The sequence below is a fragment of the Crocuta crocuta genome, unplaced genomic scaffold, assembly GCF_008692635.1.
Source record: "Crocuta crocuta isolate KB4526 unplaced genomic scaffold, BGI_CrCroc_1.0 scaffold70, whole genome shotgun sequence".
NCBI lineage: Eukaryota > Metazoa > Chordata > Mammalia > Carnivora > Hyaenidae > Crocuta > Crocuta crocuta.
Window position 1 is genome coordinate 4,619,803 of NW_027528417.1, and position 15,857 is coordinate 4,635,659.

The following is a 15,857-nucleotide window of genomic DNA, read 5'->3' on the forward strand; positions in this document are numbered from 1 at the left end:
TAGAATGGATAAAGAACCAGAACCTGAAAAATAACGTGCTGCAGCTACCTCTGTGTGAAAAGACCATCTCTGTGAACATCCAGCGGAACCCTAAGGACGGGCTGCTGTGCGCCTCCAGCCAGGCCAGCTGCTGCCACGTCATCTGACCGCGGCGCCGCGCCCGGCACCCCGCCTGCTCGGCTCAGCGCGGGCCAGACCGGCTCGCCTCGCTGGCCCCTCCTCGGTTTTCCTCGTTTCGAGTGGGCGTTCGGAGCAGTTATTTATTACCTTTCCGTTTGTTCGCCTGCCGACGTGACAATGCATGGTCCTTGTGCATGCTGCTAGACACTGCTTTTCTTTTCCGGCCGGAAAGGCTCTTGTGTCATTTTTACATTTATAATTTTAATGTGGATGATCAGGAGTAAATTAAAATGTATATTTGGAACCTAATATAAATGGAGCACTTAGAAATTGGATGTTCTGCACTTAATCTAGAGAGAAAAAAAAAAATGTTTTTGTTTCCCTTGTGAAAAACCTAAATTCCCGTCCTGACCTTCTGTGGTAACGGAAACTCCGTGGTGTCCGAGACAGAACCAAAGCAATAACGTTGTGTTGCCGTCGGGCCTGGAGCCTGCGAGCGCGTACGTGCCCCGCCTCCCCAGCCCGAGCGGGCAGAGTGCAGCGAGCACCTGCACCGAGAACCCGAAAACCGTGAGTTCAACACCCCCACACCTGTTTGTCTTAAGCTCTAGTGTGAAAACAAGTTTGGGCTCTTAAAACTGAAAAAGATTTTCTTGTTTTGTACTAGGTGAGGTAAAGAACTTAGATTTATAAGGCAGCTTCCCCCGTAGTGGTAAATTACAAGCAGACAATCTTATTTTATAACGTGACGAAGTGAACTGATGGTGTCTTAACTCTACTTATGGAGTGTGTGTCTGTCTAACAGAACAAAAAGATGCTCGGTGTAAATTCCTTCCTGTAGGGCACATCCTAGGGTTTCCTTTAAAACCGTGTAGGTAGAAGAGACTATAGGGCCTAATATGGAAGCAAAGGTGCACACAGAGGTTGGCAAAGTCAAAAGCCTATAAATTAAAAAAATATATATTGGGATGTGATTTTTAGGAGTTTGGTAGTTAGGTTGTCTCTTCTGTTCTTTCCGTTCTTCTGTATCCTCTAGCTCTCCAGTGAGCTATGAAAATTGGCTGATCAAAAAATACACATACGAAAGAGTAAAATTCACACATACAGCAAACAAAATGCACAAAGCCTGCTTTGTCTGTTGTTTTTGTGTTCTTTTTTCTTTCTTCTTTTTTTTTCTGGAAATGTTTTTCACTTTGCCTTCCTGCCAAAACAATAATCAAAGAACTCTTGCTTTAAACTATTCCTGTACAAAGACTACTCTTGACCAGATAATCATCTTTCGTGGCATTTTTATCTCGTAAGGCGCAGTATATTGCAGATTGCTGATTTTGAAAGGGGCCAGATGCCACTGTTTCATGCTGTGCCCCAGGGGTCTTCAAAGCAGTGCTTATCCACATCGGTGATAGGATGTGGCTGGGCCGGGGGCCTTCCCACACTCAGCTTCCCTTCGTGTCTCTGAAGTGACAGTCACTTTGTCCGTAGAGTGGGCAGAGCACCAAAGGACTGCATTCCATTGGTCACAGCTCCTCCAAGTACACGCTGACTCTGCTACTCACGACGCATATAGTTTAGTCCGCACTCGGGATTTCATAGTATACTTACTAAACTAAGTAAAGATGATACTTAAAATACTTATTTTACTTTCTAGACCTAGGCTACATATGTTTTAAGCTACAGCTCTAGTTCATTGTGATATTTATAATTGAAAGCTACCAGAAAAGATGTGTGGGTGAAGCCATAGAACATATTTGCTTGAAATTCTTGAGCAGGGATCTTATAAAGGGCCAGAAACAAGATGTGTGGTTCACATAGATAGTGAGCGTAACATCTGTATTAAACGTAGGAGAGAAGTTTCTAAAGGGCATTGGCAATAAACTCTTTGTTGCAGCTGTTTTCCAAGTAATGTACATACTTTTTCCCGTGATTGTGTATAGCCTTGGAATGGCACCTTTTAACTAACCTGTATGTGTTTGGTCTCCAATGGTTTTTTATATTCCGATGTATATATGGTGCTCACTTTAGGAGCAGCAGTGTTGACCGGTGATGCCGCACAGCTGTATTATAGAGCCTTATTAGTCGTGTGTGCTTGGGTGCCCCTCTGGGTGTACAGAGGTTAGTCTGAGTGGCGTCTTTCTCATTTGTTCATAAGTGAATGATTGTGCATGTGTTGTATGTCGTAGTATGTCGTCACATAAAAGGGAGGGAGCAGATAACCATTACGTTAAGATAATATTGGACCAAACTATTTACTAGCTCTAAACAGTTTCTTGTACCCCTTAACCTGTCTTCAGAAGTTGCATAGAGTTATAGTAGTGTGTAAATTAAATATTGTGGAAAAACAATTAGTCTTGTATTTTTCTGTATGTGTGTGTACATATATTATATATATATACATATATATATATAAAATTATGTACTTCTGGGAATTTTATCTGTATTTAAAGATGTGACAATCTTGACACCGATTTTAAGAATAGCTGTGAGACTGAATCAAAGTAAAGATGTCCCTACCAAGTAAGAACTGATGCGTGTTAAGAGGGTACAGATTTGGTCAGTTGCCTCCACTGCTGGTTGATTTTCCTCATTGTGTAAACATTGACAGGTATGTGACAAATGGGAAAAAACAATCCAAATAATAAAGTGGCATATTGGTGTTCAGCAATATAAACCGAGTCCCGTGTTTCCGTTTCTTCTCATGACCCGGCTTCCCACACGCTGTACACCTGTGCTGCCTCGTGCGCCTAAAAAAATGGAACCGTGACTGTTCTTGCTTTGAACTGCTGACCACCAGGCTCCAGGACTGCCTGTTACTTGTGCTTTGCTCCGCTGGCTCATCGCTTTCCTTGCTGGCCGGCCTCTGTGCTCCCTGCCGATGGAATGAAGCGACGCCGAGTGCCGCAGGCTCCCACTTCTCCCCTCCTTCCTCCACCCCTGTCCACGTCCCCTGCCCTTCTCCTGGTGGGGGATTCCAGCGTCAGTTCCTTCACTCACCCTTGGGGCTGTACAGGTGTGAGGCAGCGTGACGACTACCCATCATGCTCTTCTTTCTCTTGCACCATCAATCTTTGCTTCTCTGCTAGATCATTCCTAAGGGTACAGAAATCAAACTTGACTTTATTCCCCGATCTTTAAAAGATGGCTTTGTTGTCCTCTCTCCTCTTTACTCTTTGGGTCCTTCCAGTCAGGCTCTTGCTGCTGTTGTCCCACGGTGACTTCCCTGCTCAAGGTCAGCAGTGACCTTTGTGTGCTAAAACCCAGTGGTCAGTTTTTAAAAGACGGCTTGGAGACACAAACCACATACCACACAGTTCACCAGTTGTACAGGTCAGTGGTTTTAGTGTAGAGCTGTGCAGCCATTACCATAAACCCCGAAAGAAATCTGTACCCGTGTGCGCTTCCTCTTCCCGTCAGCTCTCCGCCATAGCTCAGGCCCCGCCGCCAGAGCCCCAGGGGCCTGCTTCAAGCCCACGGTAGCGTGTGAGGAGTTGGTCAGCCCTCCCTGGAAACCTCCCGTCATTCTGGGGCCCGCTTTCACCTCACTGCTTTTCATCCTCCTGACTCCTCTTTCTCCCAAACTCTGAACTTGGAGTACTGCAAGGTTCATTTCTGGATCCTTCTCTACACTTAGTCTCTCGGCCATCCCATTCAGTTTACATGCTGATAGAACCCAGAATATTTTTAGCCCACCTCCTAGGAACACCAGATTCCAACAACCTATTTGACTCAGCTATGTGGGTGTGTCTAATAAGCACCTTAGTTTTTATATGTTCAAAACTTAACAACCTTCCCCTCAAATCCTTACCCTCCTAATGCTTCCCATGTCCTAAGTGGCTGCTCTCAACCTTGTTGCATGAGAATCTTGGTACCGTCCTTCCCTCTGTCATTCCAGTATCCAATCTGTCAGCTAACCTTTTTTTTTTTATGGTGAGAGCAACCGTGCACAAACTGGGTGGGGTGGGGGAGTGGTGGNAGGAGAGAATCCCAAGCAGGCCCCACACTGAGTGTGGCTTGATCCCATGACCCTGGAAGCATGACCTGAGCTGAAATCAAGAGTCAGATGCTCAAATGACTAAGCACCCAGGTGGCCCCCAACAGCAAATCTTATGCACCATTCAAAAACTGACCCCTTGGAGCGCCTGGGTGACTCAGTCAGTTAAGCGTCCGACTTTGGCTCAGGTCATGATCTCACAGTTTGTGAGTTCAAGCACCACGTCGGGCTCTGTGCTGACAACAAGAAGGCCTGGAGCCTTCTTTGGATTCTGTGTGTCCCTCTCTCTCTGCCCCTCCCCTGCTTGTGTTCTCTTTCTCAAAAGTAAATAAAACATTAAAAAAAAAGACCATAAAACACAAAAATTGACCCCTTCTCAGTGCCTTCACTGTGAACACTCTAGCCCGTGACACCAGCCTCACTCAAATGGACAACTGTGAACTCCTGGAGCGTCTTGCTGCTTTTGCCCTTCCCTTTCTCTTGTCTGTTCTCCATTCAGCAGTGTAACTGATCCTTTTATTTATTTTTTTGTTTTCTTTAAATATAATTTATTGTCAAGTTAGCTAACATACAGTGTATACTATGTACTCTTGGCTTCAGAAATAGATTCCTATGATTCATCGCTTCCATACAACACCCAGTGCTCATCCCAACAAGTGTCCTCTTCAATGCCCATCACCCACTTTCCCCTCTCCCCTACACCCCACCCCCATCGACCCTTAGTTTGTTCTCTGTGTTTAGGAGTCTCTTATGGTTTGCCTCCCTCCCTCTGTGTTTGAAACCATTTTTTCCCTTCCCTTCCCTTCCCCCATGGTCTTCTGTTAAGTTTCTCAAATTCCACATAGGAGTGAAAACATGATATGTCTTTCTCTGACTGATTTCACTCAGCATATTACCACCCCCCCCAGATCCATCCATGCTGTTGCAAACGGCAAGATTTCATCCATTCTCGTTGTCAAGTAGTATTCCATTATATATATAAACCGGGTTTTCTTTATCCATTCATCAGTGATGGACATTTGGGCTCTTTTCATAATTTGGCTATTGTTGAAATCGCTGCTATAAACATTGGGGTACGTGTACCCCTGTATCCTTTGGCTAAATTCCTAGCAGAGCTATTGCTGGGATGTGGGGTAGTTCTATTTTTAATTTTTGAGGAACCTCCATACTGTTTTCCAGAGGGGCTGCACCAGTTTGCATTCCCACCAATAGTGCAAGAGGGTTCTCATTTCTCCACATCCTCACCAACATCTGTTGTTTACTGAGTTGTTAATTGTAGCCACTCTGAGGTGATATCTCAGTGTGGTTTTGATTGGTATCTCCCTGATGATGAGTGATGTTGAGCATCTTTTCATGTGTCTGTTGGCCATCTGGATGTCTTCTTTGGAAAAGTGTCTGTTCACGTCTTCTGACTATTTTTTCACCGGATTATTTGTTTTTTGGGTGTTGGGTTTGCTAAATTCTGGATATTAACCCTTTATCCAATATGTCATTTGCAAATATCTTCTCCCATTCTGTCGGTTGCCTTTAGGTTTTGTTTACTGTTTCCTTTGCTGTGCAGGAGCTTTTTATCTTGATGGGGTCCCAATAGTTCGTTTTTACTTTTATTTCCCTTGCCTTTGGAGACATGTCGAGTAAGAAATTGCTGTGGCTGAGGTCAAAGAGGTTGTTGCCTGTTTTCTCCTCTAGGGTTTTTGATGGTTTCCTGTCTCACATTCAGGTCCTTCATCCATTTTTGAGTTTATTTTTGTGTCGTGTAAGAAAGTGGTCCAAGTTCATTCTTCTGCATGTTGCTGTCTAGTTCTCCCAGCACCATTTGCTAAAGAGAGTGTCTTTTTTTTCCATTGGATACTCTTTCCTGCTTTGTCAAAGATTAATTGGCCATACATGTGTGGGTCCATTTCTGGGTTCTCTATTCTATTCCATTAGTCTATGTGTCTGTTTCTGTGTCAATACCATACCGTCTTGATGATTACAGCTTTGTAGTAGAGATTAAAGTCTGGAATTGTGATGCCTCCTGCTTTGGTTTTCTTTTATAACATTACTTTTGCAATTCAGGGTCTTTTGTGTGAGTGACCCTTTTAAAAGCTAACTCATGTTATATTTTGAAAGGTACTTAATTTCCAAATATTTAGAGATTCTCCACGTAAGTTTCTGTTACTGATTTCTAGTGCAGTTCTGTTTTGGTCAGAAATTATGCTTTGTATAATTTAAATCTTTTTAAGCTTACCAGAAGTCTTTTTGTGGCTCGGCTAATGGCTTTCTTTGGTGAGTGTTTTTGTGAGTGTTGGAAAAGTACGGCTGTAAGTAAAGTGTTCTATGTGTATCAGTCAGCTCAGGTTGCTTCCTAATGTTGATTCGAGTTTTCAGTATACTTACTGATTTTCTCTCTCCTATCACTTAGTGAGGAAGGAGTACTGAGATCTGTAATTTTGGATTTGCTGTTTCTCCTTTTAGTTCTGTCCTCCTTACTTCATGAAATTTGAAGCTTTGTTGTCAGGTACATGCACATTTAAGATTGTTAGGTCCTCCTGACAAATTGATCTTTTTTCATCATTATGAAATGTTCCTCTTTATCGCTGGTAATTATTCTTTGTCATGAAATCTACTTTGTGTGATACAGCCGCTCTGTTTTCTTTGATTTGTAGGACTATATCTTTTTCCATCTTTTTACTTTTCCATCTTTTTACCTTTAACCCGTGTCTTTATGTCTAAGCTAGAGTTATTTTGGTTTTGGATTTTTTTGTTGTTCTTCATAGATAGCAAGCATACAGTGGGGGTCTTATTTTTTAAGCAGTCTGCAAATCTTTGCCTTTTATTTGGAGAGTTTTAGATCAATTACATTTAGCATAATTATCAACATGGTTGAGTTTAAATCTACCATCTTTCTGGTGCTCAGTATGTCTTCTCTGTCTCTTGTTTCTTTTCTACTCTTTTACTCTCTCCTTTTTGTTTCACTGAGCACCTTTACTGGCTTATTGGTTGTGCCTCTTTAATTTTTTAGTGGTTACTATAGGAATATATATAGATATATATGTATATATATGTGTAAATGTGTGTGTGTATATATATATATGTGTATATATATATATATATATTTAGTACCATATATATCTCTCTCTATATATATCCATGTATAAAACTACAATCTAGGGGCTCCTGGTGGCTCAGTTGCTTGAGCATCCAATTCTTGATTTCGAGCCCCATGTCAGGTTCCATGCTGAGTGTGGAACCTGCTTAAGATTCTCTCTCTCCCTCTACTCCTCTCCCCTGCTGGCACACATCATCTCTCTCTTTCTCAAAACAAAAACAGAAACAAACCCCATGGTCTACCTCATGTAGAATGTAAGACACTTACAACTGTATACTCCATTTCCTCTCCCTATTCTTTGTGGTGTTGTTGGCATACATTTTATTTTTACATATGCATAAATATTTTTGGTTTGAATTGTTTTCTTTTTAAGAGATGAAACGTGAGGGGAAAAGTCTCTTCTTTTACCAACACCTTTATCATTACCAGCACTCTTCATTTCTTTGTGTAGATCCCCATTTTGGTATTTTCCTTCTGTCTTTAGAATTTAAAATTTTCTTAAAGTGAAGGTCTGCTGACAGTATATTCTGTCACTTTTGTCTGTACTTGTCTAAAAAGTACTTTTAATTCATGAAGGACATTTTCATTGGGTATCGAATTCTAGGTTGATAGTGTTTTAGTACCATCCTAGACACATTTTACATTGTTGAGTGCTGGATTTTTTATTCATGTAAAAGTGTTGGTTTTCATTTTGGCATACAGTTACTTGGAATCGGTAGATCCTTTGGGGTCTTGCTTTTAAAGTGTGTTGGGACAGATCCAGGGCTAATGTGGCCCAGCACTGAGACAGTGCCTCCTAAGCATTCTGCTGAAGTGACACATTACTCCACTGAAGCACGCCAGACTTCAAGCTGCCCCTCTGCCATTCTGCCCCCACAGCGGCCCCCTGGGATCTGGGGAGGGACAGATGAGAGGGCAAAGTGGGCTTTAGCCTTCCTTGAGCTAACAGGATTGCCAACGCAGGCCTATTAGGACCCCTGTATTTTTGAGGACCCCTGACTCCAGAATGGAGTATTGGTGGACACCCCACTGCAAGCAAAGCGTTAACAGGTTGAGAAGTTAGGAAGAGAAAAAAACGGAAGTTTGGTCATCGTGAGTTCATAATTCCCTTAGGGAAGAAATGAGGATTTCACTTTGTACCAGAGGAAGATCAGAGATGGTGATGTGTGGCAGGGCACTCACTGCTGGGAGGGTCCTGAGAGTTCCAAGGAGGGTGAGTCCAGGGAGGGAATCAGAGTCGAGTGCCAGGGACGGAGAACTGATTAGCTGGGCAGATGGGGATCGCCAGCTCCTGTACATGCCAGGAGCCCCGAGGGGACTTTGCTGAGGGAGAGTCCGCTTTGCCCCTTTGCTCATTCATCCTTCCCCTAGGATGCTGAGTTCTAAGCTGGAATACTGGCGGGACTGGAGGCTGGGGCGCCCTGCTGGAAGGAGGGTGCTAAGTGGCTGGCGTTAAGGTGGAGACTTGAGTGTGTGAGGCGCGTCATCAGCCTGTGGGCCCCTTGACTTAATGCTCTGCTCTTAGTTTGTTGTCTTGAAATTCTCAGCAACCTTCGAGCAAGGATACCGCATTTTCGCTTTGCGCTGGGCCCTGAGGGTTACGCACCTGGCTGAGAGATGGCTTGCAGGTCTGTCCTCCGCCAAGTATGGGGAGGCGATCTCAACACCGATAAGGGAGGGCTTTGGCAAGAGTACAGGCCCTGCGGGAGCAGTAAAGGCCAGAGACAAGTCCAGACGCCCTGCAGTGTGGGGGTAAGAGAAAGCACGGAGGAGGCAAGGAGTGGAGACCACAGCTCCTGCTGTGAGGAGCAGGCAAGCCCGGGGAACTTCTGAGGCCCAGCGGTCTGTGGATCAGCTCTGGGCACCAGAGCCTCCCCTGAGCTCTGGAGACTGAGGTGGAAGCAGGTCCTTGGAGGTGGGAAGTGTCAGGGGAGAGATGGACGTGGCCAGGTGAGTGGTGGGTGTCACTTTGATAGTGCCTGGCCGAGGGAGGGGTGGGTGGCACACTGCCCCTGCCTCACCGTGGGGACGTTGAGGCTGAGGGGGCCTGCCCAAGGGCGCACCGTGGGACCTGACCCCGGAGCCCACCCGGATGGGGCGAGTTGAGAAGGGCATTACCTTTGACCTTCCAGGACCCGAGAGCTGGGCAAAGCAGTGTTAAGGCCTTGTGCTAGAAGGTTCCACTTTAACCCACGCTAGAGCTTGTACATGACGTTACCTTTGCATCTTGTTACCTTTCTAACACCTGAGAAATAACAAGTTCGGGGACACACCTGGTCCTGGGTGGGTGGGGTGCAGACCTGTAGGTGAGACCTGGATGGACAGCTTATCGTGCCTCGTGAGGTGACATCATTAGATTCGGGCCCGAGAGGGCTGCTCCCACGACGTTGCCCAAAGAATTCCAGCCGTTGGAAGCGTCCCGGGGCTGCAGAGCTAGTCTCGGACCCGCCGCCTGGGAGGACGCTGGCACCAGGGGGGCCCCCAGGACGCCCGTGGTCTGCGAGCCAACAGTGCCGTCAGCGTGTGCGTGCGGAAAGCGCGCACGAGACAACCCGCCTGGCGGACACGCGGTTTGGGTGCAAGCCGGCCACGTGGCCGCGTTGATCCAGGGTAATGCAGACCCCGGCCCGCGGCCTGCCTTCGGGGGAGGTGCCGCGGNGGGCCGGGGTGGGGTGGGGGGGCACGAGGAAGGGGCCACGTGCTCTGGACACTTGGTGCCCGGTGTCGCCCTTCCCCAAGCCAGGTTCCCCAGCTCTAGGCGGTGCGGAGGAGGCCGCCGTGTCTGCGGGCCGCGCGCCCGCAGCGTGACCTGGGCCAGGCGCTCAGGGAGGGCTTGGTACCGCGTTTCCTTGTGTCGGGTCATCCCTGCGGCCCCTGCCGGCCGTCCGGGGGCCCCCCAAGCCTCGGGGAGGAGGGAGGTCGACCGCTGCCGGCCTCCAGGGAGCTGGCGGGGCTCCGGTCCTGCATGCGGCTGCTCCCCTGCCCCAGGTCCTGGTCAGGCCCGGGGGCAACTTGGCCAGTGGGTGGGGAGGTTCCCCCCCCCCCCCGCCCCGCCGGGACCACGGTGACGAGGCAGGGGGACAGGAGGCTGCCTCTTTCTCTCCCGGAGGGAAACAAGAAAGGCCCCCACCCTCACGTGGCTCTCAAAGCTCGGTGAGCGCGAGCCTCGTGGCGGGCACCCTCCAAGCTGCAGACTCTTGGGCCAGGCTGCGAGGCGGGACCGGGGCGTCCGCTGCGACAAGGTCCAGGTGACCGGTTCCCAGAGGACCGCGAACACCGAGGAATTTGGGGCCTGTGTTGCCGAGCGAGGCCCGCAGCCACGTGGCCCCGGCCCGGACTCGCCGCCCAGCCGGTTGCGGCCCCGGATGGCTTGCTGCACCCCCTACCGTGGACTCTTCCGGCAGCGTCCGCACCTTCCCGGCTGCCTGCTTCCCTCCTGCCAGGCCCGGGGGTTGTCTCCCCTCCTCTGAAGAGGCTGCGGCCCCTCTCCTGGTTGGGATGAAAGGGCGCTCCCAAGCTGAGGGACACAGCTGCCCCGGCACAGGGGACACGCCTTCCCTCCAGGCTCCGGTGGCTCCAGCCCGTGTCAGGTCCCCTTCTCTTCAGGCCACCTAAAGGTGGGTGTAGGGGACAAGCACTTGGCCCGGGGCACATGCCAGGTGCCATCCTTGCAGGCGGTGTGATTCTTGAAATAACTCAGGGGGAGGAGTCGGCCGCCCGGCCTGGCCTCTCTTTCTGTAGCCTTCTGTCTTCTGTCGCTGGTTTCCTGCATGGTAAAGGGGGGGAGCTGCAGGGGTTAGGGGGGAGGAGCCAGCAGATGGCAGGCAGCTGGGCGAGGGCTGTGGTACCATCCTGGCCAATGCGGGCCTTCGTAGGGCTGTGGAGAGCTGGCTGTGCTGCTGCAGGAACCCTGCGTGCCTCAGTTTCCTCATTTGTGAGAGAACAATAGAGGGAGACTGAGGCCCACAGGATATATCAAGGGGGTCACTGAGCTCCCGGCCTCCAGCTCCATCTTACGACCGGGCGTCCCTAACCACTGGCTGCTCGCTTCCTTCCAGAAGCCACTAAGATAAAGATTTGTCCTTAAGCCTCAGCTTTTGATCCGCTGGTAAATAGTGTGACAGTGTGGGCCTCAGGAAGGACAGGACTGTCCACGACCCGACCCGTTCTCCCCAAGGCTGCCTCCCAGGGGCTGGGCTCTCCAGCAGACACCCAGGCCCCGTCATAGGGATACTCTGGGGTCTCTGGGGCGCCCACTAAATCTCAGGGCACAGAACCGGAGGCGATGCTGTTGTATGAGGGGAGTCAGGCTGAGCAGCAAACCGGGCCGGGGCCAAGCAGCGCCTGGATCAAGGCCCACTGACAAGCTGTGCGCTTAGGGACATTATCTCGGATCTCAGGGAGGCGAGCTGGGGGGAGCCGATGCCTTCCGTGGGGGGTGCTGTGCGGAGCTCCCCAGCAGGTTGGAGGCTCAGCCCCTGCCCCTTGCCTGCCCAGCGAAGGCGGTGGTCGCCCCCAGGGCCCAGCCTCTCCCCGGGTGGCTGAGGCGCTTTTCCTGGGCCTGCCCAAGCAGCCACTCCACCACTTGAAAGCCAGTGGTGACAAGGCCTGGAGTCCAAACTCCGGTCTGGCCTTCTCTGCGTGACCGCGGTGCGAGCAGCCCCTCCGCCCACCGCTGAGACCTGCAGGGATGGACCCACAAGGCTCCGCAGCCCTTTCCTGCCTGTCCCAGCCTGCTCCTCCCCAGGGGGCCGCTGCGGGGTCCCTTCTGGGTGCTGTTCGGCTATGCACCCTTCGCGGCTGGGGCTGGCACCTCGAGTCCACGCGGTCAAGGTAGGGGCGTCTCCACTCCGGTCTGCTTTGTGGGACAGGCGGGCTGAGGACGCGAGAGCAGGGCTGTCTTGCAGCTGCAGCCCCCAGCGGTCCCCGTGAGAGCCGGGGCGCAGAGAGGGCGGCCCCCTCGGGTGTGGCCAGCAGGAGGCCTGGGGGGTGGGCGGGGACGGCGAGGACCCGTGGCCAGCAGTGTGGTGGTGGCCCGGAGGCAGAGGGGAGCCCAGAACCAGGACGCAGTCCCAGTTGGTGGGCAGGAGCGCTAAGGAAGACGGGGTGCGGGGTGCGGGCCGCAGTGAGTGGGGTCTGGAGGGGGCAGGGACCACCAGCCTCCCTCTGGACACCACCTGGCCGGCCCCACGCACCATCCCCCACCCCGTACCCGGGGCCCCGGCAGAGGCGGGCTGTGTGTGTCCCATACCCCAGGGGTGCTGTGTCCCCCGTGCAGGCCTGGCTCAGCCCCGGTGACGCACTGCGCTTCTGCCGGGTCACACTGCGGAAGGGCGGAGGGGGGCGCCTGGGAAAGACAGCGTCGGGTGCAGGGACCCCTGGGCGCTGCTTGGGCACCTCGCGTGCGAGGCGAGGAGGGCCAACCCGGAGAGGCCACTGCTCAGAGGTGGTTGTGCGCTCACGGGCAGGGAGGTGAGCTAACAGGCTTCACACCCCAGTGTGCTCGTGTGCCCGACCCCCACGGCCAGGACCCGCGGGAGACCCGGAGCTGGCCCCGGGGCCCCGTCTCCCCTTTCTCCTTCCCCAGCAAACACAGGCGCCCCGGCGGGACTGAGAGGAAGCTCCCGGGGGCCCCAGGCTCGGGACTGTAGTGGGGCTGCTGATCGCTGCTGTTTCAAAACACGGGCCTGTTCCAGAAAGCATTCATTAAGCATCGAACCACCACTGAATCACTGTGCCTTAGACCAAGCGGGGAGCAGGTCCGTGCTGGCAGACTGGGTGGCCCGGCGGGACCAGCGGAGCAGCCCTGAGTGGCAGACGGGGGCAGTGAGGGCCCCCAGCACGCCGTGCCCAGCAGGATGGCTGCGCCGGCTCCACTTACGTGAAAGAGGGAACCAACGTGTGCCAGGTCCCCTGAGGGAGACAGGTCTAGAAGCTAGAAGGTCCTCAGCCCCTCTCGGCTCTTTCCCGAGTGGAAGGAAAGGCCCGTAGGTCTGTGGCGGCCTGGCTGTGAGGGACACCGACCCTGGCAGGGGGTGCTGGCTGCCCAGAGCTGGGCGACGGGCAGGGCAAGGAAGCCAGGCTCTGCCCTCCCGGGTGGTCCTCCTGGTTAGACCGCGGCAAGGGGAGCGGCCTGAGCTCGAGTCACCGTCTTCGTGCCTGAGAAAGAGGTGCGGGCAGCCACGGGCACAGGCGGGGGTGGATGGCACCACTGGGCGGGGCCGCCTTCCGCAGGGGAGAGCCCATGCCAGGGTGCCGGGTGAAAGCATGAGCGTGAAGTCAGCCCCGGTGGCCTTGCCAGGTCCTAGGCGGGGACAGGCCCCAGGCTGTGGAAGTGACACACAGGTGCCCAGCCGCAGGCTGAGCCCCACTCCCCGCGCCCGCCTTTGTGGCTCCTGGAATGACGTGACCAGGGCTGGCTGCGGGAGGGGGGGCATCCCAGTCCACGTACGGCAAGTACGAGTCAAGAAAGGTACGGGTTGCCTTTAATAGCTCCGTTACTATGGTTTTTGGTGAGAAAGGGTCTGTTAACATAACTGCAAAATAGAACCGGGGAAGAGAAGAGGTATTTAGAGCCGTCCAGGTGCTGGAGACACTGCCTCGCGGCACACGCTCCCTCTCAATTGGGGCTCAGCAGGTGGCCCCTTCCGAGTGGCTCCATGGTGGCGGCACACACCCTGACCTGCTGCCAGGGCCGCAGGTGTGACAGTGGCTGTGAGGGGTGAGGCCCCGGGGCAGGGGCAGGCAGCTGCAGCAGCCTGGGNGACCCCAGGGGGAGGGCGTGCCTGCTGCCTGGCACTGCTTCCTGTGGCCACGGATTGGGTCTGGCCTCTGCCCTCGCTCAGGGGCAGCCTGGGTGGGCGCTCAGGCCTCCTTGTCCTTACGGCCTTCCGGATTCCGCCTTCAGGTTTTCGGCCATGAGCTTCATTTGCTGTTGAGAGAACACAGGACACTGGGTGAGCCACGCGCGCTTGAGTGGTGGCCCCTGGGTGGCTGGTGGCACCAGCGGCAGTGGTGCCCCTGGAGCTCCATCAGAGCGCCTCTGAACCCACAGGAGCCAGAGCTCTGATGCAGCCCGAGGCTTCCGGAGCGTGCAGAGCCTCGGCTTTGACCCTGACGAGATGGGAGCCAGAAGGCGTGGGGTGGGAACGTGGCGTGGAGCCAGCACGGTGGGGGTTCTCCCGATCCGGAAATGAGCAGCAGCTGGAATCTCCCTCCCCCAGACCCCCGGACCCCCAGCACATGAGGGGCAGGGACGGGACAGAGCAGGGGGCCCGAGCACGGATGCGGGGCCAAGTCCGTGTTCTGTCCCTGTAAACTGGGCGACCCTGCAGATTTGACGTCTCTGAGCTGTTGTTTCCACATCTGCACAGGGGAGTCCTGGTGCTGATTTGCAGGGTGGCCGTGGGGGCCACTGTGCGTGAAACCCCTGGCCCTGGGAGATGTGCCAAAACAGTGGATGTTTCTAGGGGCCTCTGTCCCTGCAGACACAGGACCCCCCCCCCCCCCCCCCCCNCCCAGTGTCACTGGGGACATCCTGTGAAATCTCCCCGAGGGCCGGGCCATGGTGGGGGTGGGCCTGCTGCTCCCCATCCTGGTCCCCCCCCACCGGCTCCCAGGCCCTGTCCCGGGGGTGCTGGAAAACATCACCATGGCTCCGCCTTGTTTGTTGAAAAAATGAATAACTCCTTTGGAATTTGGCTTAAAATACACACGCTGATTTTTGACAACCGTTACTTACTTAGGGGAAAACAAGACTCTGCACACGACGGCGCTGGTGCCCCAGGCACCTGGCTGCCCCTCCTGGAAGCCCCCGGTGGCACACGGGGCCGGACACGACAGCACGCTCCCTCCGGCTTTCAGGGACAGGAGCCCCTTTTGTGGACTCTCATCGAACTCTCGGTCTCCTGCTTCAGCCCCATCTCCCCTTGAAGGATCCTGTAGATCCGTGGCACCTCAGGAGGCCGCCGCTCACTCCACACCTTCTCTGAGCCTGGCCTGTCGTCTACGGGGGGCACAGCGATGGGAGCCCGGGGCTGCTGCTCCCCCCGTGCGGGCTGGGGAGGGACCTGTCACGTGCTGGCTTGTCCACAGCAGGCTCGAGGCGGGGGGGGCTTCTGCGGGGCGAGGAGACCGTCTGCCTGCGTGGGACGCAGTGGGCCCGCCTAGGGCAGGCTGTGGGCACAGGGGCGGACGGTGGCCTGGGCACCCACAGCTGCAGTGTCTACACAGCCTCCGGCCTGATGGGGGGATGGTGACGGTCTGATTCAGTTCACAGACCTGGAGAAGCAGGACTGCAGGCCACGCGAGTCTCCCAGAAGCCGTGTCCTTTCTACTCCCTGTTCTCTTAGGGGCCCACTCGGCCCGTTAACTGCTGATGTCACACACCCGCCCCCAGGAGAGCCGTGGCCCAGAGTTGTAGATGCTTCCAGCTGATGTCTTCTAATACTTAGGAGACCTTCTTAAAGTGTCTTTTTATGAGAGACCATGAATCTTTTTTCTGATTTGACAAGTAACCAGTAAGAAACGAAAGGCTACATAAATTTAACTACAACTATAATGAGGATAAAACACTCCCTAGCTTGTCAGAGAATCTTCTAGCATGCTTCCCCAGGATTCCATATGGGGAGGAAGTTCAAAATGGGTTTTAATCCAAAG

General features: G+C 53.0%; 2 protein-coding genes and 1 long non-coding RNA gene across 4 annotated transcripts in view; 1 reads left to right on the plus strand and 2 right to left on the minus strand.

Annotated features, from left to right (window-relative positions):
* SNRK (SNF related kinase) overlaps positions 1-2,788 on the plus strand; it is a 32,534-nt gene extending 29,746 nt beyond the window's left edge. Inside the window, 1 exon segment of the mRNA XM_077754506.1 lies at positions 4-2,788. Within this exon segment, the coding sequence (XP_077610632.1) occupies positions 4-146 (143 nt within the window). The 3' untranslated portion in view covers positions 147-2,788.
* A 5,069-nt stretch (positions 2,789-7,857) lies between these two features.
* On the minus strand, positions 7,858-9,810 carry LOC144223551 (uncharacterized). Of its 2 annotated transcripts, none has more exons than XR_013332733.1 (3): positions 9,473-9,810; positions 8,806-8,938; positions 7,858-8,092 (listed from the first exon to the last, which is right to left on the minus strand). It is a non-coding gene; the product is annotated as an uncharacterized LOC144223551 (long non-coding RNA). The 2 variants fall into 2 exon arrangements; XR_013332734.1 differs by lacking the exon at positions 9,473-9,810 and adding an exon at positions 9,318-9,376.
* Positions 9,811-13,967: 4,157 nt separating this feature from the next.
* Positions 13,968-15,857, minus strand: part of ANO10 (anoctamin 10) — a 223,570-nt gene continuing 221,680 nt past the window's right edge. The window contains exon 13 of the mRNA XM_077754298.1: positions 13,968-14,130. Within this exon, the coding sequence (XP_077610424.1) occupies positions 14,080-14,130 (51 nt within the window). The 3' untranslated portion in view covers positions 13,968-14,079. The remainder of the gene's footprint in view (positions 14,131-15,857) is intronic.